Source organism: Helianthus annuus, chromosome 1 (genome assembly GCF_002127325.2).
Source record: "Helianthus annuus cultivar XRQ/B chromosome 1, HanXRQr2.0-SUNRISE, whole genome shotgun sequence".
NCBI lineage: Eukaryota > Viridiplantae > Streptophyta > Magnoliopsida > Asterales > Asteraceae > Helianthus > Helianthus annuus.
The window spans coordinates 38562092-38580942 of record NC_035433.2 but is presented as its reverse complement, the minus strand read 5'-3'; the positions used below and the strand labels follow the sequence as shown (position 1 = coordinate 38580942).

Below are 18851 nucleotides of genomic sequence, written 5' to 3'. Positions count from 1 at the left end.
GGCCCAAACCGACCCATGCACACCCCTACTTTCAAGTGATATTCGTCCTTCAATTAATAATGTGTGAAACCGAGGTTTCACCTGTCATCGAAATCGTAGGCCCAATGCAGGGTAATCGCTAATAAAAGGGTTCAAATATATTGGTTCGAGTGTCACCTATTTCAAGGAGGCGTAGTAATATCGATTTTACTTTAGTGATTTACTTTAATATTTATTTATCGTAGCAGGTTAAAATAGTTAGGGCGGTTTGTAGCAAAAGGCAAGTTGTGGAATTTTAGTAATTAAAATCCATTTTTACGTATGTTCCTGATAAATTGAAAAATCTTTCAACTCTCAACACAATTGATTTTAAATACCCTATTTAAAACTACTCTTATCGTTTATTGTAAACTTGATTTTACATTAATAAACTATTTTATTAATTACGGTATTAAAATAAACAAATTTAATTTTAAAACCAGAATATTTTATCTTTTAATAAAATTCATTTTTATTAAATTACCTTCCTGAGTTAACTTAAAACGCATTTTAATTATCTTGTTATTTAATGATTGTGAAAATTTATTTAAGTGGTCTAACTTTTTTCTAAATAATATATCCAACCACGCTTAAATAAAATAATAAGCCGAGCCTCTAGTAAATTGTTTGGTTTCTTTCAAGCCATTAAACGATAATCAAATTGGTTTTAAGGGACACAAAGTTACTCTTTATCTTGTCGGCTCCCACTTAGTCCAAAATCTCTATCTTGTCTAGTTTGCCTCCTTCTTCGGTCTTTCATATCTTGTCTTGACTGGTCTACAATTTTATAATAAAATAACTTTTACAATAAAATAACTTTTACAATAAAATAAAACCTAACAATTACATAGGGTTCCAAATAACCCGAAAAATACAACATAATGAATCAAACCAATACTACCAGCAAACACAAACATCACACTGGAACTAGGGCTCGATTTATATTCATCACAATCATCATAAAAAATGATTAAGACACCATGTTTTTGTCAAACTAAAGTCTTGACAAATAAAACACAGATCGTTTTAAAAAAATATGTTTAACCAAATGTGAAAACGGCTTTGATGCCACAATTGGGATTCATTGTACCGTTAAAATAAAACTATTTATTTTATTAAGAGTAAATTACAAGTTTTGTCCTTTATGTTTACACCAAATTGCAGGCGCTGTCCTTTAGCGCAAAAGTTGACAAGTTTTGTACTTAATGTTCTAAAATCTTGCACGTTATGTCCTTTAGGCCAAACCCAGTTAGATTTTTTTGGTTAAATCTGGTCATATGCATTGCACATGAGGGCATTCTTGTCATTTCACATTCCAGAGGCTATTTTGTAAAAAACTTTTATTCAGGGATTATTTTGTACAAAACTTAAAAATTAAAAAGATATAAACTCTCTCTCTCTAAATATCTGGAATTCAAGAACCCCACCCACCACCATCACCGCTGGCCTGAGATGTCGGAACTATGCCGCAAAGTTGGAACAACCAATATATAGTCTGAGTTATCACAATGCCTTAGATGTATCACTTACCTAAAATCGGTTTTCTTACCGGGTCGGTTTCTGGCCCAAACCTTTTTTTCCAGCACTAGGGCTTTATTTAATTACGGGCTTCGTAAAAAACACGCCTTTTTCCCCAACATCCGAACCCTGCAGGGTTTTCTCTTTGCCTCCTTCCTTCCTTCAACTTCACCATCCTTTCTTTTCCGTACAAAAATGGTGTGCAAATGGCAGAAATTAGCTCGCAAAAAATTAAAGCAAGAGCACCCGGAACTCTTCCTCAAACCTGAGCCAACAGCCACAAAGGACCCGAATAAGAAGAAGAAAAAGAATAGCAAGTTCAAGAGCAAGAAATCAGATCCCAATGACCCGAGTAAACCCAAAAGATTCAGTAGCAAAAAACACCCGCTTAGAATACCCGGAATGAGACCCAGTGATAGCTGTTTTATTTGTAAAGCTGATAATCATATTGCCCAGAAAAAGCCCAGTGGGAAAAACATAAGGTTTTATTTGTTTATTATTTATTCTGCATTTGATTTTAATTCATGTTTGTTAATTACTATATGGGTTTTGAAAATTTGAGCTTTATGAGGTGAAACTTTTGGGGGTGGGTGGTGCTGGTGCTCTATAGGTTAGAGAGAGTAGGTTGGAGAGATAGAGAGGGGAGAGAGGTAGAGAGTCCAGTTTTTTTTTTAAATTATATATATTATTTTCATTAAATTACATAATAGTCCCTAGATATTAAACATTTACACAATAGTCCATGTAATGGTGAATAGACAAATATGCCCTCATGTGTGTGCAATGCACATGATCAGATTTAACCAAAAAATTTAACTGAGTTTGGCCTAAAGGACATAACATGCAAGATTTTGAAACATTAAGTACAAAACTTGTCAACTTTTATGCTAAAGGACAGCGCCTGCAATTTGATGTAAACATAAAGGACAAAACTTGTAATTTACTCTTTTATTAATGAATAACACTTATTAATTGAGCGGAAGCGTGTATAATTTTTAATCATAAAATATTCCCAGCAAGTGTCTAGTTACATTCTTGTTAAAGAATATCACAACCATAGGTTGTTTAGATTTCATACCTTGACAAAAACCGAAAAGCACAAACGATAGATCAACAAACGTCCCGCTCGTAGACGAGTTCATGTACCCGAAAAACCCTGTATTAACTATTGAAACGGAAACTCGGAAACCGTGACACATGAATGTGTGTGAGGCGGCGTGGGTGGCACGTGAAGCCGACAGCAATGCGACGGCGAGGAGGCAGTCAGACCTGGTGGCGGTGTTAGACCAACAGACGGCGTTCTTGGCTGGTGGCAGGTGGGAGGCCGGCAGAGGAGATGGGTCGAAGATGATGGGGTGTTTGTTTGTGATCATGTTTCTTTGATCTCTATCAAAAAGTGTAATTAGGGTTTACCATAACCTACTAAATTTCACTCCATACCCTGTAATTAACAGTTAATAGCTAAACCTAACTTATAATTTAATATTTATTAGATAAATAAAAAACTAAATATATCTAACAATTAAATTGTAAATGCCATAATGCCGTTGATTGTTACACTAAACAATTAAATGGTAATTATTTCCCAAATAATTGTTTCATTAAATATTTCACTAAATATTTAATTCTCGTAATTTAAATACCGCATTTCATGAACTAATATTTAACCATTAAATATTATAACGTGTTTGTCGTCTAAAATGTAACTCTTTGGATCATGTCTTGATGGCAACATTGATTAATTGATAATCAGACATCCAATATCTAACATGGCGAACCTGACTAATACCGTCCAAACAACATCAGCACTGACGCTCATTCATCTGACGCTCATTCATTTTGATGGTTTTCTCTACGTATTGCAATAGAGTGTATTTGTTGGTACCGTTTTTTTTTTTTTTTTTTTTTGAAAAGAAAATTTCATTCAAACACACCGGCCAACCTCAAAACCGAGGCCGCCAAAACCCCAAAAACGCTACATATTTACAAATTTACACCAATCTTGCCACGAACACGAGAAACCTTTTAACCTACTATTACACCAAAGAAAACCCAGAGCCTTTATACTACTTATTATATCTCCTATCTTGACTTCTTCATTTTTAAAAACGAGACCGTTCCTCGCCTTCCATATACACCAACATCCGATTCTAAGGATACCTTTGAAAATCTCCTTTTTCTTGCCACTCAACCCGACATGCTCGTGGATCTGGAGGAGGTCCTTAAACTCAAAAAAGAACAGCGGAGGCACCTTGCACCACCTGTTGACAAGATTCCACACCGACGAGGCCACCATACATGACGTGAAAATATGGTCCACAGTCTCGCTAGCTTCGCCACAAAGCTTACAGCTTTCGTCTTCGACTGATATGTTCCTTCTCTTTAAAGCTTCCGACGTCGCGATACTATTCAGACTCGCTCTCCACATAAACAAGTTACATTTTGCCGGTATCCATTTGCAATTCCAGTCCTCAACACAAACTGGATCTGCCCCGCTGCTGTCAAGAATACTTTTAACCGTCCCGACACTGAAAGTCTCTCCAGCGGCCCCAATCCATTTCCAAGAGTCTCGAGTATTCTTCAAAGAAAAATCGAACAGTAATGTACATAACCCAATCAGGTCGTCAACCTCTCTCCCAGCCATTATCGGCCTAGACCAGGCCCAAGCAAAAGACTGACCATGAGTGCCTTCAATGATCCGCTCCACAATCCTACATTTTTTCTCCTTTTCCAACTTGAAAATATCCGGAAATCTGTCTTTCAGTGGCTCGTTGCACAACCACGGGTCCAACCAAAAAGCGATATTCACTCCATTCCCACATCACTTTTGAAAAAATTCCTTAAAGGGATGCCATCTACCTTTGTGTTTGAGAGGACATTAACAATGTTGTTCCACACCCTACCCAAGGATTTTCTTTTCGGAATAAAATCCCAACATTGTCTCGTTTTATGAAGAGCATCTATCACTTTGATCCACAACTTGCCTTTATCCGAGAGAAACCTCCATCCCCATTTCGAAAGGAGAGCGATATTAATATTTTTAAGTTTGCTTAACCCGAGCCCGCCTTGGCTCTTTGGACTTGCAACCTTCTTCCACGCCACCCAGTGCATCTTGTTGGACGAAACATTACCCCCCATAAGAACCTCTTAATTTTTGCTTCCAGATCCTTCAGAACTTTAACCGGGGCTTTATAAAGAGAGAAATAATATATCAGCAAGCTCTCGAGCACCAACTTGATGAGAGTGACCCTACCCCCAATGACAACAAAGAGGCTTTCCACTTGGACAACCTAGCATCAAAAACATCATAAACCGGTTTCCAGCTAGCAATCCGGTTCATGTTAGCACCTACTTTCAACCCAAGGTAAACAAATGGGAATTCACCAACTTGACACCTGAAGAAACACTGACCTATGCGGTGATTATGGGTTAGGACTTCAATAATTAGTGACCCGAACGTTTGGCTGCAAAACAGAAAGACCGTTAGGACTCGTTACAGGAATGGGGTTATTCCTGTAACCACCCTCCGGCGTGAGAATAAGTCTCGGTTTGTGGAAGTGAAAGGAAATTGAGAAGAGAAAGTTATATGAGAGCAAGATGATCATACCTTATACGTTTACCTTTATTTATAGGTTTTCCATTAGGGTTTCCTCTAACCTAGGATATATTCCGATAAGTTAGGGATTTACATGATCTTCCCGAAAAGTTGGAGATTTGGTTGTGTAACTTCCATGCGGATATGGAAAGTTCTAGAATAATCATTTATATTTATATTAGAATAATAGGTTGTAACCGGGTCGAGTTGACCGATGTGGGTCATACCTCGTCATGTCCCCCCAGTCCGAGTTCATGGAAAGAGATCCATTAGCTCGGACTAAGAGAGAAAAAGGAAAAGTTATTATACTATGCTTATTGCCAAAAACGTTGGGCTTAGTGCCGTTATATTTTGAGGAAATGACGGCAAAAAGATAGGATGTGACAGTTGGGTTATCATTGGGATGACAACTGTTCTTACCCTGATTGGACACGTATTTCCGTCCGTACGTCTTTTTGAATTTGAAAGGTTGATTTTGCGTATAAATAACACCTCTCAATGTGAGGGTTCAAATCTCTCTCCCCAAATCGTTCTTTTATCATTCTTTCCGAAAAATGGCCTCAAAACCTAGTGAATCGTCTTCATCTGCTGCCGCCACTACTGACGTGCTGTTCTGCAAGTGGGGCGTAACGTCGTACAACAACCTTGTTCAAGATACGGTATCCGGGCCGAATGGAAGCCTATACTGCCGTCCAAAACGGACACTGCATTTCTCCTGAAATCGGGTAAAATCACGTTGTTTAGTGATTTCTTCAAGTTCTGCAATTTTCGGTTGCCCGTCACCAAGTTTCTCAAATTAGTTTCTCAAATTAGTGCTCGATTATTACCGTATTCACATTTCCCAATTACATCCCCTTGGTTTGGTGAAACTTCGCCAATTCGAATTTGCTTGCATTGCCTTAGGCCATATTCCGGAACTTATCGTGTTTAGGGCTTTATTCGTGCTTGTGTGGAAATCCCCTTTCTTTACCTTTGACCAGAGAGATACTGATGTGTCCTGCCTTAGGGACATTCCTACCAATTCTAGGGATAAAGATTGGAAGAAAAAGTTTTTCTATATTGATGCCTCTGTTATCCCTGGTGAAATGTACTGGAAGGAAAAGGGGCCAAAGGATAAAGTCAAAGATGATGGGCTTTCTGAGGACGCGTATGTATCGAACGTTCTGTACACGAAGTTGTGTGGTCGTCCTTTCGAATGCACGGTTATCCCAGAAGGTGCTCTAGTGATGGCTGGTATGAGTTTGTTGTGGCGTGATATCCGGCGATACCCTTCCTTTCAAAGGGATGATGCAGGTATGTTTAACCTGTCTTTTGTCATATTTCCTTTAAATTTCATAAATAATGCCCACGCATCACGCAGGGGAGTGGAGTATGTTTGATTTTGTTGATCCTCCACGGCATCTTGTGTTGAAGCCTGCTGACCGCGTGTTGGACGAAGGAGAACTGGATGTGCTAGGGATGCATCTTGAGCAGTTTATTCTACCCGCCGTACCAGCGGACCCTGCTGTATACATTTCCCCCTGCCAGCTGTTTCAAATACCAGTGTTTCTGTATCAGAGAAGAGACCCGCTCGGATAAAGCTGACCGGGAAGAAACACACGATGACTAATGTGGCTGTTACCTCCATTGAGGAATCTGCCTGTGTTGAGCGTGGTATCTCTCTGGCCGCCGTTGTGACGAGCCCTGGTCATGCCTTGAAAAAGAGGAAAACATTTGTTGTTCCTACTCTAAGTGCCTTCGAGGCAGTACAAGCTGCTCATGCCTTCCCAATAGGTATGTACTAACCACTTTGGCCTGCTCATATAAGTTGAAAACTTCATGTTGCTAAATCGCGTCATTTGATTGTGCAGGTACCTCTGTAGGAGTACAACCTGGGGTTGTTGCATCAATTCCTGTGTCAACTGTGGCGTTGTCGGTGCCTGGTTCCAGTATTGGCGTATCCACGGAGCCCAAGACCCAGGCTTCTGCTACTGCTGCTATTAGCTGTGCCATGCCGCTCCCCACTCCTACCTTATCTGTAGCTGTGACCGTCGACCCTATTGTTACACCACGGACATGCGGCGTTGGTACATCCTTGTTTGACTCGCCCATAAGTATTTTTCTGTTGCTGAGAAAGAAGTTACCGCCGTGTCCGTGGCTCAGGATGTGACTAGCCTTGGTGGTGCTGCTGCTAGTGAAGCTGGGGGGTCAAGCAGCGGTATTGCTGATGACGGTGTCCGTCTGATTGATGACCTATTCTTACCGACCGTTCGATGGGATCCCAATGCTCAAGACAAACGCTATCAGCCACAATGGAAAATCGTTGAATCTTCAAGGCTGATTTTCCCCCCTGTTATTCAACACTGGGTTGAGCGGGCGTATCCCCCGGCCGAGGCGGCGTACGTGGAGGGGTTGAACAATGAAGATCTGATGAATTCCTCGATATCTGATTCTGTGAGCCTACCACGAAGGCTGATAGAAATTCGTCGTAGATGGATGCATGATAACACCCAACTCCACCAAGCGCGGGCTACTATTCAAGAGTTGACGGATGATAAACATCGCTTGGAGAGTCAACTTCAAACCGCTGGGTTGAAGGAAACGAGGTTTCTGTCAGAGAAGAACAAGGCTGAGGAGGATTTGAAAAGGGTTACTGCCCATCTTGCTGAAGAAAGGATAATGTGGGCCCGCGATGTGGCGGAAAAAGATCGAGTTCTGGCTCAAGCCAAGAACATACAGGAAGAGTTGGAGCGCAAGGCCATAGCGGAGGCCCAAAAGGTGAGACTTGAATTGTCGACACAATTGGAAAAGTTCCGTGTTGACACTGATTTTGTGTCTCAGGTTCAGGAACGATACCAAGGCCTGACCGCCGAAGTAGAAGCTTCCCATACCAAAGTCCGGCTACTTCAGGTGGAGCTAGAAGAGCGAGAGGGAAAGGTTAAGGAGCTCCAGGACCATTGTGATTTTCTTGTCACCCAGAATAACAAGCTTGCTACATCATCCGCTTCCCAGCTGAAGGAGGTTGAAAATGCGTTGGCATAATCTAATGCCGAGGTGGATGGTTTGACTAGCCAATTGGCGGCTATTCGCGGCGACAGGAACTGGTTGATAACCAATGGGCTGGTGGGGGCGTTTGAGTATTTACGCGAGTCGCCCCCCTTTACCAATCTGATTGATCGTTTATCCATTGCTGCTTATCAATCCGGACATCATGATGGCGTGAATAAAGGCTATATGGAGTGCCACCAGTTGGACAAGATACCTCCAGACTTTCATGCTGTCAAAAGCAAACTCCAAAGTGACATGTCCAATGCCCTTGAAGCGGCATACACCGAGCCACTGCCCTGTTATGGCGATTTGATGGACAAGGTGAATGAAGATGGTATAGAGTCGCTGCGTTTGATGCTGGACCTCGAGGAGGAATCTGAAGAAGAATGATAAATTTGTTTTGTTTCGCTTGTTATGTACTCTTGTGATTTTGCTAATGACACTATTTGACTTGGGTTTGGTGCCCGTGTCTGTTTTGATTTGACAGCCATTTTAATGCTAATGTCATGATTTCTGACACCGCCGTATTTTGAAAATATAGCTCTGTGACGTGTAATGATTATTTTCCATTAATGCTTCAAACGTCACCACTGTCAAGTCTTTTTAACCTCTCTATAAATTTGCCTTCCTTTTCCTTATTTGGTAGTTGGACAAGATGGAGAGAAAACGGTATAGGCAAAGGCTGTCTAAAATCTTCCGAGTGTTGGATGCTGCCGATGGCTTACTCCAGTTGCAGCATCCGGTGACAAAGTCGATGCTCCGACGGAGAAGGCCACTTCCTAATGCTGCTCCGGCCCGGGCAAACCGGGCGTGTCAGAGTGTTGTCATCGAGGACCCCCAGCCGATGGATCCTGGAATGCCATCCTTGTCAGCTGACGTCCTGACAGATCTTATCCCAGTGGATCATGACCAGCGATATCGTTTTACGTACCAACGTCGCTCCGGTGGTTTTCCCAAGCAACGACAGATGGACGATTCAGAGATGGTGGCTCCGATGGTGGATGGTGAATCATCTGGCAACCTGACTGTTGATCTAGCTACTTTTGTTGATGGTGTTGTGGTGCTGCATACCCCTGCAGTGGTGATGGCACCCAACTTCCATCAGTAGATGTTTTTGAACTTGTTCTGCTTTTTTGGTTCCCATGTCTTGGCTTTTAACTACAGGGACAAGTACTTGGTTTATTTAAGATAGGTTACGTGTATGTAAAAATACCTATCTGTTTTGTGGCGGTTTGTGTATCTATTACCAAGATACCCGCCTTAAGCGCTGTATGTTCTAACCCTATGACTTGTGTAATTGAAAATATTTCGTGTTTAAGGGTGTTATTTGTAGTTTTACCGTTGGATGCACTTGTTGTGCGATGGTATCCTATGATAAAAGTAAATGTCTTTTATTGAACTAATGTAAAATGAAAAGACACCACTGCGGGTGAGTTACAATTGTAAAATGAGAAAAATAGTTAACTCTTGCTGTTAGGAGCAAGGTCTTACAGGTAGCATTTCCTTAACTGAGCGATGTTCCATGTGCGTGGTACTGGTGTGCCATCGAGCCGAGATAGGCGATAGGCCCCTTTGCCCAGATCTTCTTGAATGACATAAGGGCCTTCCCAGTTTGGGCCCAGCTTGCCTGAAGGTTCCATTCTACTCGCTTCATTGCCACGCATGACGTAATCTCCTGTTTTGAAATTCTGTTTGGCCACTCGCTTTTATAATATCTTTCCAATGCCTTCTTATATTTTGCTTCGCTGATGGCGGCCGCCTCGCGCCTTTCCTCCAGTAAGTCCAGGCCTTCTCTTAGAGATCTATCATTGTCATCGCCTGTGTTGAGGCGGCGTAGTGACGGTAATCCCGCTTCAGCGGGTATCATTGCTTCCGCTCCATAGGTTAGGCTAAACGGAGTTTCATTGTTGCTGGTTTTGGGCATTGTTCTGTGTGCCCAGAGGACATTTGGCAACTCTTCCACCCAGGAGCTTCCCTCGTGGCCTAATCGTTTTTTGATGCCATCCAGCAAACTTCTGTTTGTCCGCTCTACCTGGCCATTCCCTTGGGGGTGTGCTACTGACGTGAAGATTTGTTGGATGTGGAGATGAGTGCACCATTCTTGGAAAATTCTGTCTGTAAACTGTGTTCCGTTATCGCTTACCAGGTACAGTGGTAATCCAAACCGGCATACTATGTGTTCCTAGAGGAATTTTTTGGCATTGTCTGCCGTTATTTTGGCTAAAGGCTTAGCTTCCACCCACTTGGTGAAGTAGTCAACCGCCACGATTAGGTACTTTAGCTTTCCAGGGGCCGGCGGGAAGGGTCCCACGATATCAACGGCCCATTTCTGGAAAGGCCATGCTGCTGTCACCGGTACTAGGCTGTTCTTGGGCCTTATTGTTTGAGGAGCGAATTTCTGGCAGCTGCGGCATTCTCGAAGTTCTGTTACAGCGTCTTCGTGCATCCCAGGCCAATAATATCCCGCGCTATGAATTTTGGCTACCACCGCCCGGGGTCCAGCGTGTATGCCGCATAGGCCCGCATGGATTTCGCTGATGAGATATTTTGCCTCTGTTGGGGAGACACATCGCAGCAGTGGGCCCATGTAAGACTTTCTGTATAAGACACCATTATTGATCTCATATTGCAGCGCTTTCGTTTGTATCTTCTGTGCTTCGCCCTTGGCGGGAGGTAGCTCCCCCGTTTCCAGGAAACGTATAACCGGAGTGTACCAGCAAGGATCTTCCGCTGTAACAGCGGAAACATTCCGTGGTTCGATTGACGGTGTCTGCAGCGTTTCGACTTTGACTTCCTTTTCCATACCTGAGGTGGCGAGTTTGCTGAGAGCATCTGCTATCTGATTCTTGCCTCTGTGCACGTGATTGAGCGTGACGTTGTCAAAAGAATCCATGAGCTCCTTTGTTTTCGCCAAGTATTTTGCCATTGATTCATCTTTGGCTTCGTACGTTTCGTTTACCTGATTGTTGACCAGTAGCGAATCAACATACGCGTCTACCCTTGCCGCCCCCATAGATTTTGCCATTCTTAGACCTGCTAACAGTGCCTCATACTCCGCTTCGTTGTTAGAACACTCGAAATCGAAGCGTAGGGCGTACATCAGCCTGATCTCATCTGGGCTTATCAGCATTAAACCGGCTCCAGATCCCTTTCCACTAGATGACCCATCTGTGTATAGTTTCCAGGTTTGCCGGGCGGTGCTGGATTCCGGGATGTCCTGGACGACTGGGTCCGCGATAGCTTCTCCTTCAGGTATTTCGGCTAGAAAATCGGCAATTACTTGCCCCTTAACAGCTGTTCGTTTCTGATATTCGATGTCCAAAGCGCCGAGTTCAATTGCCCACTTGGCCAGTCTGCCAGAAATCTCCGGCTTGTGCAGGACTTGTTGCAGTGGGTAATTGGTTAGAACCTGCACGCGGTGCGCCTGAAAATATCTTCTCAGTCGCCGCGTGGCGTGTACCAACGCTAAGACCAGCTTTTCTAACGTGGGATACCGCGTTTCGGGCCCCGCTAATACCCGGCTTATGTAATATATCGGTGTTTGCCTTCCATCTCGTTCAACCATGAGCACGGCGCTTACCGCGGTATGAGCTGCCGCTAAATACATCTTTAATACTTCATTAGGCCTTGGTGCTGTCAGCATGGGTAATCCTTCTATGAAGCGTTTCATGTCTTGCAAAGCTTGTTCCGCTTCGTTGGTCCATTTGAAGTTTTTCTTGTTGAGGCAATCTTTTAACATTTTTATGAAAGGCATGATTTCTCGGCATGTCTTGCCAAGAACCTGTTGATTGCCACTAACCGCCCATTCAGGGCTTGAGCTTCCTTCAATGTTCGTGGGGAAGGCATCCGCGTTATGGCGGCCACCTTTTCTGGGTTGGCTTTGAAGCCATCTCGGGTGACTACTACCCCTAGGAACTTCCCTTCTTCCACCCCGAAAGAGCATTTCTTTGGGTTTAATTTAATGTTATACTCTCTAAGCCGCTGAAAAGTTTCTTCGATGTCTGTTAACATTTGCTTTTCTTCCCTGCTTTTGATTACAAGGTCATCGACATAGACCTCCAAATTTCGTCCGATTTGTGTCTCGAACACCTTGTCCATTAGTCTCTGATAGGTAGCTCCGGCGTTCCGTAGACCAAAAGGCATTTTTGTGTAACAAAAAATGCCCACATCGGTGTGAAACGTTGTCTTTTCTTCATCTTCTTTAGACATCTTGATCTGGTGGTACCCTTTATAAGCGTCCAGGAAACATTTGAATCGGTAGGGTACCAAGGAATCGACCTTTAAATCAATCTCGGGCAGCGGGTATGCGTCTTTAGGGCACGCCTTATTTGGATCTTTGAAATCAATACACATTCGCCATGTGCCATCTGGCTTTTTTACCATAACCGGGTTGGATACCCATGTGTGGTATTGCGTTTCCCTGAGGATTCCAGCTTCCACTAATTTTCGTACTTCTTTGACAATTGCTGCCCGTCGATCCGGGGCCATGCTACGTTTACCCTGTGCGACCGGCTTAACGCCTGGGAGCGTTGCAAGTTTGTGTTCTGCTTTATCACGGGGGACTCCTGTCATGTCAGAATGCTCAAAAGCGAAGATGTCAACATTTCTTTTTAACAGTTGCTTCAGGTCGTTTCTAACTTCTGGAGACAAAGTGTCCCCGATTGTGACCATCTGGTCCGGATGGCGTGTGCTTAGTACCCATCTTTCTGGGCCCGTGGCTCCGGTGGGTCCTTGGCGGCATCTTTTGGTACTCAGTACTTCTCCAATCTTGTCGCGAAACACAGTAGCAATACCTCGCGGTGTAGGAAACTTCATGAAGCCTCTTGCCGTGGAGACTATGGCATCTAATTTTCCCAGGGTGAATCTTCCGATTATCACGTTGTGGTATGACTCAGCGCGGACCACAAGGAAAGTCAGGAGTATGGTTCTTTCTTTAGGTGACTGCCCAAAAGTTACCGGGAAAGTGATCTGACCGATAGGGTCAACCTTTTCCCCTGTGAACCCTTTGATGGGGGCGTGTACTGATTCAAGCAACTTTCTATCTTCTGGTTGCATTCTGTTGAAGCAATGCTCATAGATAATGTCTTCCGAGCTCCCGGTGTCGACCAGGATTCGCCTCATGCGGTAGTCTCCTACTGCCGCGGATATGATCAGGGCATCTGTAGTGAGGTGCAAGTCCTCCATACGAGGTTCTATGGTCATTGTTGCCAACATCCAAGGTTCGAGCGTGGAGAAACTCCGTTTTGCCCCCTTCCCATATCCGCGTATACCATGGTCAATTCACGCGGCCTCTTGCCTGCCGCCTTGTCACTTTCTTCCTTGACGACAGGTGGGCCTTGCTTGATATCTCTTACTAGGTGTGCCAATTTGCCCGCCTTTACAAAATATTCGATCTGTTTCTTAAGCTGAAAACAATCGTTGGTGTCATGCCCGCTCCCTTTGTGGTACTCACAGTATTTACTCGTATCTTTGTTAGGGTTATCTTTCAGTGGTTTTGGTGGGTTAAACCTGAGGTTTTCTGAGGCTAAAATTTCAACCGGTGTCTTGCTTAAGTTGGGGTATTCGGATCTAGGTTTCGACGGCTCATTCCTTGAATAGGAGTTTCGGTGTCTATCGTACCGCGCGTCTTTGTCGTTTCTCTGGTATCGGTCTCCCCTACTTTTGCCTTTAGATCCCCGGTGATCTTTTTCCTCCTGGTTCTTTAGGGCTTCTTTTTTCCTATTGGCTGCATGGCTAGCTGCCACTGCCTTCTCTTGTATGACGTATACTTTGGCTATTCGAAGTATTTCATCGATTGTTGGGGGTACGCCATCCCTTCCATGTAGCGTTCTCAGTAACTCATCATCATTGACCCCCTGAAGGAAAGCTCCACATGCCAGGTCATTTGTCACGCCCGGGATCGCCAGGCTTTCCTTGTTAAACCTGATGATAAAGTTTTCTACCGTCTCATTATCTCGCCGACGGATGTGGAGGAGCTCGTTTCTATCTTTCGTGTGTCTGCGCTGCTGGCTGAACTGTAAGATAAATTTCGATTCTAAATCTTCAAAGCTGTCTATTTCACCTGTAGGCAGGCTATCCCACCAAACTCGGGCCGCGCCCACTAGCGTTTGTGCGAACATTTTGCACCATAAGGGCATGGACCAACAGGCTACTTCACCGGCGCTCTTGAATAAGTTGAGATGATCATCCGGGTCGGCGAGGCCATCATACTTGCCAACCGTTTGGGGCATCTTGGGTTTTTCCTTGATAGGGGCCTCGGCGATTCTTCGAGTGAATTTAGACCGGAACATCGCGTCGATCGGCTTGTACGGTCTGGTAAGTTCGTCTTCTTCCACATTTACAGGCTGTGCTGGTGGGGCGTCCATACCCGGGGCAGTTCCCACTATAGGGTTGGAGTTTCCTATTGGAGACACCCGGGGCCTGACCGTGTTTCCCCTGTCGTACACAGGCTCAGTCGTAGGCGGGGTCTGGGTATAAACCGGTTGTGGCGTTGGGACACTCCACCAAGGCGGCATGTAAGCCGCGTACGGCGATTGAGTGCTACCTTGCGTCGTTCCCTGGAGCGGATACGCCGAACCCCCGTACGAGGGTAAATATCCGTAAGGGGGTGCATAACAATACCCAGGGAAGTATATTTGGTTTCCAGGTGTGATGGGGGCGTTCATAACTCCAGCCGGCATGACGACCGGCTGATGAGGCGGCGTCGATAATGCCGCGGTAAGCTCCGCTGAGTATAGCGGTGGCATCGAGTTGGTAGTCAGAGGTTGATAGTATTGAGGCCTGCTAGTTTGTGGTGTGACGGTGCTGGGGCTTGCCGATGTGATAACAGGGACAGAGGAGAGGCGTGAAGCCTGTGCATTAGTAGTTGTCGCTGGGGTGAACATATTACCGTTAATTCCCCCTAACTCCCTTGATTGCAGTTGTGAGGGCATGTAAAGAAACGGACTCGTCACCACAGTCTGGGAAGAGACGGTGGTGATGTTGTCAAAACCTGGCGGTGGTCCTTCTGCCTCGAACTCTAGGTCCAGCGACCTTGTAACGGCTAGGGAGGACTGTGTGGTGGCGCCGAGGCTCGTCCCCAACGTCAGGTTATTGTTTGTCATCGTTTGATCTGCTACGTTCTGATCACTTGCCATGAGGTTCTGTCACTGAATAGGTCCCACGGATGGTGCCAATGAAGAAACACTGACCTATGCGGTGATTATGGGTTAGGACTTCAATGATTAGTGACCCGAACGTTTGGCTGCAAAACAGAAACACCGTTAGGACTCGTTACAGGAATGGGGTTATTCCTGTAACCACCCTCCAGCGTGAGAATAAGTCTCGGTTTGTGGAAGTGAAAGGAAATTGAGAAGAGAAAGTTATATGAGAGCAAGATGATCATACCTTATACGTTTACCTTTATTTATAGGTTTTCCATTAGGGTTTCCTCTAACCTAGGATATATTCCGATAAGTTAGGGATTTACATGATTTTCCCGAAAAGTTGGAGATTTGGTTGTGTAACTTCCATACGGATATGGAAAGTTCTAGAATAATCATTTATATTTATATTAAAATAATAGGTTGTAACCAGGTCGGGTTGACCGATGTGGGTCATACCTCGTCAACACCCCACAAGATTTGCCGCCTCCTGAACGTCCGAAGAACCGACTCCGACCCCGAAGATACTAGATTTGGATAAGTTTATTTTTAAACCCGAGCACATGTTGAAAATCCTTAAAATACGAACCACATTCTGCATATTCTCCTTAGACCACTCACCCAATAGAATAGCATCGTCCGCATAAAGAAGATGCGAAATGCACGGCCCGTCGTTCGGCAAATTCAAACCAGTAAAAGCTCCCACCTCAACCGCTTTAGATATAAGACAATGCAACGCTTCCATCACAATTAAAAATAAAAAGGGCGAGATCAGATCACCTTGGCGAAGGCCTTTTGAGCACTTAAACTCAAAAGTCGGGGATCCGTTGACAAGCACTGCAGATCTAGCCGACTCCACAACCCCTCTGATCCAAGAAACCCATCGGTGAGGAAAACCGAATTGAGGTAAAAGGGACAATAAAAACTCCCAATTAACGTTGTCGTACGCCTTTTCAAAATCGAGTTTTAATAAAAAAACCTTCTTTTTCGCTCTCGTACTCCACCTAAGAACTTCATTGACAATTAGGGGCCCATTAAGAATGTAGTTCCCACAAAGGAACGCTGACTGAGACTCCGAGATAACCGACCTAACAACTTTCTTCAACCGGTTAGCTAGAACCTTAGAGATCACTTTGCTCACCACACCAACTAGGTTTATAGGCCTAAAATTATTTAACTCCACCGGGTCCCGATTTTCGGAACTAAAGTGATAAAAGAGGACCCGCAACCAACATTTATCTTCCCGTTTTCGAAAAACCAATCCATAATGTCTTTAAAGTCTTTTTCGAATAGGTGCCATAATGTTTTTATGAACTTCAAGTTGAAACCATCCGGCCTCGGGGCCTTATCGCTCCCACAACCGAAAGCAGCCGCTTTGACTTCCTCCATAGAAAAACTACCAGTCAGGAAGACTTTGTCTTCCTCAGGTAACTGTTTAAGGCCTTCACAAATAAGCACCGGTCTTTCACGAATGTTCTCCTTAAAACGGTTCCTAAAAAAACCCATTATTTCCTTTTTTATTTTGGAAGGTTTTGTAATCCAAATCCCATCGACATTCAAACATGGAATCTGATTTCTTGCTTTCCTGTTGTTAACCAGCATATGGAAGAACTTAGAGTTCTCATCCCCATCTAACGCCCATTTAATTCTCGACCTCTGCCTCATATCCATATTCTTTTTAAAAGAGATGTCAGAAACAAACTTCTTATTCTCAGCGAATATCCACTCTTCCTCCTCCGTTAATTCTCTTTCTTCCATATTTTTTTTCGAATCTTCCAACTCCTGAATAGCCTTGTCCAGCTCCTCTCTTTCCTTTTTCCTGAAATCCACCCTCCACACTTAAATGGATTTCCTGATTTCAGCGAGTTTTTTGATGAAACTGAGGTCCGGTGGCCCCTCGGCACCGACCTGACACGCCGTCGTCTCCACCATCTCCCCATATCCCGGCTGCCCAATCCGTGAATTGAACACCCTAAAAGGTTTCGGTCAAAAATCTTTTTCCGATATAACAAGAGTCAAAGGGCAATGATCGGAGAGGCGAGGTTGCAAAGCTCTCAACGTCGCAACCGGCCATTTATTAAAAAAATCCGGGCACACGAGAAATCTGTCAATCTTGCTTAACTTTTTGCCATTCTCTCTAAAACAAGTGAACCTCTTACCCTTCATCTCATACTCAAGTAAACCAGCTTGATTGATGAAGTCATTAAACCTCGAAGCACAACCGGGTTTAAATCTAGAATTCCTTCTTTCAGACGAATCTCTAACGGCGTTGAAATCCCCCATCAGCACCCATTTACCTGTCACACCCTCCATAACAGCTAATAATTCGTCCCATAAAGCTTTCTTTGCTGCTCCACTTTGAGGGTTATAAACGTTGATGATGTTCAGCAACTCATTACTGCCTTTAATCGTACCCTTAATATATAAGAAATTCCTGTTTTTCGTAGAACTCTGAACCCAAAACATGTCATCATTCCACAAACAAATCAGACCCCCCGATTGACCTATTGAACCAACAAAATCCGACCCGAAAGACGAATTGCCCCATAACAAATCAAGTTTAAAGTCCACAAAATCTACTCTCTTAGTTTCTTGAATAGACAAAAAGTCTATTTTATGGAACTCCTTCAACCCTCTTATCCAACCGCTTTTCAAATCACCCCCTAAACCTCTGACATTCAATGAAAATAAATTCATGATGAAAAAACATTGTTATCTCCTTCCATGATAGTGTCCCTCACCAGAGACTCACAGCCGATCAACTTCACACCCATCGCTTCACCAAGATTAATGGTAGAGAACATCTCTTGATGCAGCAGGTCCACATTTTCTCCTTTTTTACTGATTTCATTCAGTGGACGAGACTCCCCTTCGCCTTTGTTCCTTTCCAAATCGAGCCTAACTGAATCTACAGGAATATCGTTTCCAATTATAGGTTGAGTCAAGATCCCTGGTTCGTTCTCCTCCACCCCATTAGTCTGAGCATCAAAGATTCTAGAACTCCCTTCTAAACCAACGTTTTGGTGAGGCCCAGCAACGAAGTTAACAAAAAAAAGGCTCCATGTTGTCTTCTCTGGGCCTTTTCCTTGGCCATTCATCCAAAACTGGGCTTTTTGGCTTGGGCCTACTTGAATGTTTGTCTTTAAACAAATTAAAAGGCTTTTTCTTTTTATTCCCCTTTTTCTCGATATACCCAGACGACGGCTGTTGCTGATTGACGTTACCAAAAACACCGACATTCTCCTTGGAATTCCCCCCATCATTGGAAACCGCCTCAACCTCTACGTCTCCCCCATGCACCTCCACCTTTTCAGCTTCCTCTTTCCAATCCTCCATCCTGTTGACTGAACCGAACACTGTTGACGTTCCATCTTCATCGTTTGATGATGAATCCGGCCACTTTTCGTTATTCAAAAAATCCGGTAACCAGTCCGCTTCTTCTTCTCGAATCCAGACCTTAAACCTTTTGTTTCTCCAACTTAAAGTGACTGAATCCGATATCGGAAAGCCCTTGTCTACTAGAACCCCAACTCTGTTTACCGACAAATCTT

General features: G+C 43.9%; 1 protein-coding gene and 1 long non-coding RNA gene across 2 annotated transcripts; both read right to left on the bottom strand.

The window, feature by feature from the left end:
• Nucleotides 1–634: 634 nt before the first annotated feature.
• On the bottom strand, nucleotides 635–2178 carry LOC110936132. Its single transcript, XR_002589744.2, has 2 exons — nucleotides 1549–2178; nucleotides 635–795 (listed from the first exon to the last, which is right to left on the bottom strand). It is a non-coding gene; the product is annotated as an uncharacterized LOC110936132 (long non-coding RNA).
• Nucleotides 2179–10340: 8162 nt separating this feature from the next.
• Nucleotides 10341–11897, bottom strand: LOC110883521 (protein NYNRIN-like). Its single transcript, XM_022131274.1, has one exon. The coding sequence runs from the start codon at nucleotides 11895–11897 to the stop codon at nucleotides 10341–10343; it is 1557 nt and encodes a 518-aa protein (XP_021986966.1).
• Nucleotides 11898–18851: the final 6954 nt, after the last annotated feature.

Bases quoted from the DNA above. Each gene is read 5' to 3' on its own strand.
- LOC110883521 (XM_022131274.1), bottom strand. From the start codon at position 11,897: ATGTTAAAAGATTGCCTCAACAAGAAAAACTTCAAATGGACCAACGAA.